This window comes from Sprattus sprattus, assembly GCF_963457725.1.
Source record: "Sprattus sprattus genome assembly, chromosome: 1".
Lineage (NCBI taxonomy): Eukaryota > Metazoa > Chordata > Actinopteri > Clupeiformes > Clupeidae > Sprattus > Sprattus sprattus.
This window is the reverse complement of record NC_137920.1, coordinates 12,189,751-12,194,750: the sequence shown is the minus strand read 5'-3', so window position 1 is coordinate 12,194,750 and position 5,000 is coordinate 12,189,751. Positions and strand designations below refer to the sequence as shown.

The 5,000-nt window shown below is 45.1% G+C and overlaps 1 protein-coding gene across 1 annotated transcript in view; it reads right to left on the bottom strand.

Moving 5' to 3' along the window:
• LOC308364845 (calpain-2 catalytic subunit-like) overlaps nucleotides 1–5,000 on the bottom strand; it is a 16,265-nt gene that overhangs the window by 7,622 nt on the left and 3,643 nt on the right. The window contains exons 3-9 of the mRNA XM_080838113.1: nucleotides 3,886–4,004; nucleotides 3,479–3,612; nucleotides 2,210–2,378; nucleotides 1,418–1,501; nucleotides 830–915; nucleotides 468–542; nucleotides 1–64 (exon numbers count right to left, since the gene is read on the bottom strand). The exon at nucleotides 1–64 is cut by the window's left edge and continues 97 nt beyond it. Of these exons, the coding sequence (XP_080694239.1) occupies nucleotides 1–64; nucleotides 468–542; nucleotides 830–915; nucleotides 1,418–1,501; nucleotides 2,210–2,378; nucleotides 3,479–3,612; nucleotides 3,886–4,004 (731 nt within the window). The remainder of the gene's footprint in view (nucleotides 65–467; nucleotides 543–829; nucleotides 916–1,417; nucleotides 1,502–2,209; nucleotides 2,379–3,478; nucleotides 3,613–3,885; nucleotides 4,005–5,000) is intronic.

Here is a 5,000-nt window from a genome sequence, read left to right as displayed (position 1 = left end):
GTCTGGGGTGAGGCTGCAGATCTCCACCAAGGAGAAATGCTGCAGGAAGTCTGAGAAGGCCATCCTGAGCACAGACACACACACACACACACACATACAGATACACACACACACACACACACACACACACACACACACACACACACACACACAAACACAGATACACACACACACACACACAAACACAAAAACACACACACAGAGATACACACACAAACATACACAGATACACACACACACACACACACACACACACACACACACACACACACACACACACACACACCACAAAGACACACACACAAATACACAAACACACACTCACAAACATGTGTATTGGGGATGAATCTTGTCATAAACTATTACGCGGACATTTGTCATGCAGTAGAAGAGTGCACTTTCTCTAAACATGAGCTGGGTTTCCACCCAATAGGTGGGTGGCCATTTTAGTTTGAAGAAGGCCTTACCAGAACTCTCCATCCTCCGATTTGTGTCTGAGTCTCCCTCTGTCCTCATCACTGATCTGCTGCCACTGTGAACCGCTGGACACACACACAGACACACACACACACACACACACACACACACACACACACACACACACACACACACACACACACACACACACACACACACACACACACACACACAAACACACACACACACACACACACACACACACACACACACACAGACAGACACACACACACACAAACAAGTACTGATCTGGTGTGTTATGAATAGACACATTTATTTCAATCTCTTTGCAGTATACAGTATCTCTTCATACAACATTCACAGAACTACATTCTGCAACTGGGTGTCCCACCTGTCACTCCAGGGGCCAGTCCACTCAATCTTGCCCCAGGGGTTCCTCACACGAATCAGTCTGATGATCTCACCACAGTGCTCAACCTACACACAATGCATTCCTTATTATAAAAATATAAACCTTCATGATTTAATAAATAACGTATTATTTTTTAATTTTGCATGGCCCCCTCTTTTTGTTTATTGCATTGAGCCGTGCATATAACAACAGACACACACACACACACACACACACACACACACACACACACACACACACACACACACACACACACACACACACACACAAACACACACACACACACACACACAAACAAGCGTCTCACATATTTTCACACATATCCTGCGGCAAAGCAAGGCAAGAGTCAGACCCTCACAATAGAGGGAAGGAAAACGCTGCTCACACACACACACACACACACACACACACACACACACACACACACACACACACACACACACACAAACACACACAGTGCACACTCACACACACACACACACTGCTGTGTTTATTTTAGCTCTAATCAAACACCAGAAGCACGCACAAAGCACTAAGGAACTCATAAACACACACACACACACTCACCTCCTCAGCTCCTGTCAGAGAGTAGGCGTGTTCCGTCACCAGTTGCTGTGATGTCACTGTCTCAGGGGCTTCAGTGCCGGTTTTCTAAACACAAAAGAGGTTGCAGTCACCAAATGCATGATGGGAAACGGAGTCTTTTTGCGTGGAGTCACAATGTGATGATCCCATATATATCTACTGCAGTAGCATCTCTGTTCTCTTATCAGCCCCATTTTAAAGTCCCACAATAATAAATAAATAAAAAATCAATAAAGACAGATAACACAGAGGCATGTTATCTCAGTAACATCAAGAGGATCCTAAAACCCAACTGCAGAGGCGACTTCTTCCTTTTGGTGAAAGTGCATGCTGAAGAACTTAAACTTAATTAAAAGTCTGTGTTTCTTTTGGCAGGATACTGACTCCACAAGCTTCAGTGAACTCAGTCCGGCTCGGCAAACCCTCCTTGCACAGACTAATCTTTCTGCCAGTCTTCCTTCCTTCTCTCTCGTCATGCGTCCTGTGTTTGGCATAGTTCATCGTCGGGGCATCCAGTTAATCTGCCAAACCAACAAACACACCAACCAATTACCCCCCCTCCCTCCCTCCTGTCTCTCTGGCTGTCCATCAATCTGTTTGTCTGTCTGTCTGTCTGCCCATCAGTCTGTCTGCCCATATGTCTCTCTGTGTGTCTGCCCATCTGTCTGCCTCTCCCTCCCTCTAACGCCTCACACTTCCTGTCCTCCCACTTCCGGGCCAGATCAGTCTGATCGAGGGTCAAAGGTCATATGTGCTGCTATGGGTTAAGCTTACGTCGATGTAGCAGCCCAGCAGGGATCCTGTGCGGAGGGCCTTCTGGATGATCCTGAAGAGGTCTGGGTGGGGGGGGCTGAGTTTGTAGCGCTCCGCGATGCCCCCCGTGAAGTCCTCAAAGCCCTCGGTGGTCGAGCCGCCAGTCAGGGCCTCATAGCAGCCATTCAATCTGGGGAAAAACCAAGACAGACATGTTACAGACATGTTACACACACACACACACACACACACACACACACACACACACACACACACACACACACACACACACACACACACACACACACACACACACACACACACACACACACACACACACACACACACACACACACACACACACACACACACACACACACACACACACAACACACACACACACACACACACGCACACACGCACACACACACACACACACACACACACACACACACACACACACACACACATCTACACATCTAGACAACACTTGTTATGTTCAGCTTTGCAACATTTTGCAGTTAGAAATTCTTTAGAAACTTATTGAAGAGGCTATGGTTATATAGTGGACTTCATGGAGACTGAATGCACTGTAAATTCCGTAATCAGCGAAGGAGTTTCCTGGCGGTCAAAGCTTGAAGCAGAAAGGTAACATGAACAACTATTCACCCAACAACAGCATCCTATTTACATTATAAACCAATGTTGTGTATGTGTGTGTGTGTGTGTGTGTGTGTGTGTGTGTGTGTGTGTGTGTGTGTGTGTGTGTGTATGTGTGTGTGTGTGTGTGTGTGTGTTTGAGTGTGTGTGCATATGAGTGTGTGTATGTGTGTGTGTGTGTGTGTGTGTGTGTGTGTGTGTGTGTGTGTGTGTATTTAATATGGGATTATCTTGTTTTTGTCCAGCTTGTTTCTGTCCCTGGGACTCTTCCTGTTCCTCAGACCAAGCCTCACAAAAGTTATCAGAAGGACTTTTTGTCCTGTTAATCGGTGCCAAAAAGGAAAGTAAATCTTGTCATTTGATATAAAACTTGCTGTGAGTGCTTACAACCATGTCCTTGTCATAATGACAAGTTTCCATGGTAACTCTGGCTTACTCGGCTGTGCGGCCCGACAACTAGGACAGAACACAGAGTAATTGTGGTGTCATAAAAGCTCTTAATTGACAAGGGCCTTCTCAATCAGAATAGAACACAGAGCAATTGTGATGTCACCATGGCTATGACTTCATATAGACTTTCTCTATTGGAACAGAAAACATAGTTATTGTGGACGTCATAAAGGCTCTTACTTGGCGTAGGCCTTCTCCAGCAGGGCGCTCCAGAACTCGGAGCCCTCAGCTGAGTGCACAAACAGCAGTTTCCCGTCCCTCACTGGTAATCGGTCGTCGACGACAATATCCACCCACTCACCAAACTGCCAGATCTGATGACAGAAATGTTCCTTCGTCATCATTTATAGTTATGACTTTGTAGGTGATACTCTGTGATACTAGAGGAATAGTTCTGTACATGTCTTGCTCATATATTTATTAAAAAGTAAGAACAAACTCAGGAGCTAATATCAGGACATGCATCCAGATAGCAGGACATGCATCCAGATTCCCTCCAAATAGACAGACAGACACACTGACACAACACAGACAGAAAAAAATGTCTGAAAGAAAGAAAGAGCAGAGAGTATTATTTGATGAAACACCTGGAAGTGGAATATTCCAGCGTAGCTGTGGTCAAAGCTCTGGCCATGCGGCACGACTCGACTCAGAATCTCTTTATTCAGAGTCAGAGAGGCAATAGCAGCCAGCAACCAGCAGTCGCCTGCAGAGAGATAGAGGGAGGGGGAGAGAGAGAGAGAGGGAGGGGGGGAGAGGGAGAGAGAGAGAGAGAGAGAGAGAGAGAGAGGAAGACAGAGAGAGACAGAGACTGATGAGAGGAACATAATACACCATCTTTAACATAATAAAAACAATACATACTAAGCTATACACATACACTATTCAATACTACACTATAAACTTTATACATAAACATAGAACACTTTAGTATAGCACACACATAAACTATATTATACTAATACACTACATAAAGATAGGACACTATACATATGAACTGAATGTGATTACTTCCCCCCCTCGATACTGCACTTCCACAATAAAAGGCCTTTTGGACACAAGAGAACTGGGCCTACAGCACCACTAGTCAGCTTGTGTGTGTGTGTGTGTGTGTGTGTGTGTGTGTGTGTGTGTCTGCATAATAGTCAGCTTGCTCACACACACACAGGAGGAGTTCTGTCAACAGTCAAGAGTTCAGTGACCTCACTGGTAAACATTCACCTAGTTTTGACCTTATACCTTGCTTTCAAATGGCACAACTAAGTGGTACATTAATGTATGTCAATAACCTTTGTAGATCCTCAGTGTTCTGGGCTTTTTAGGATTTTTTTAGTGTCCTATTTAACTGTCCTTGACAATCATACCCATTGTGTTTCTGTGAGTTGCATTCAACATCAAATTCAGTTGCTGCGGTTGAGAAAGAGGGACACAATGTTGTTATCATGCCTGCCCTGACATGCACCTAATCTACAGGCCAACATAGCCACACACACACACACACACACACACACACACACACACACACACACACACACACACACATACACACACACACACACACACACACACACACACACACACACACACACACACACACACACACACACACACACACACACAGACATACACACAATCAGATATGCGCAAAACCTCAAAGTAGCAGTAAAATGGAGTCAAATTCAAGTTCCTTCTCTTTGGTCCA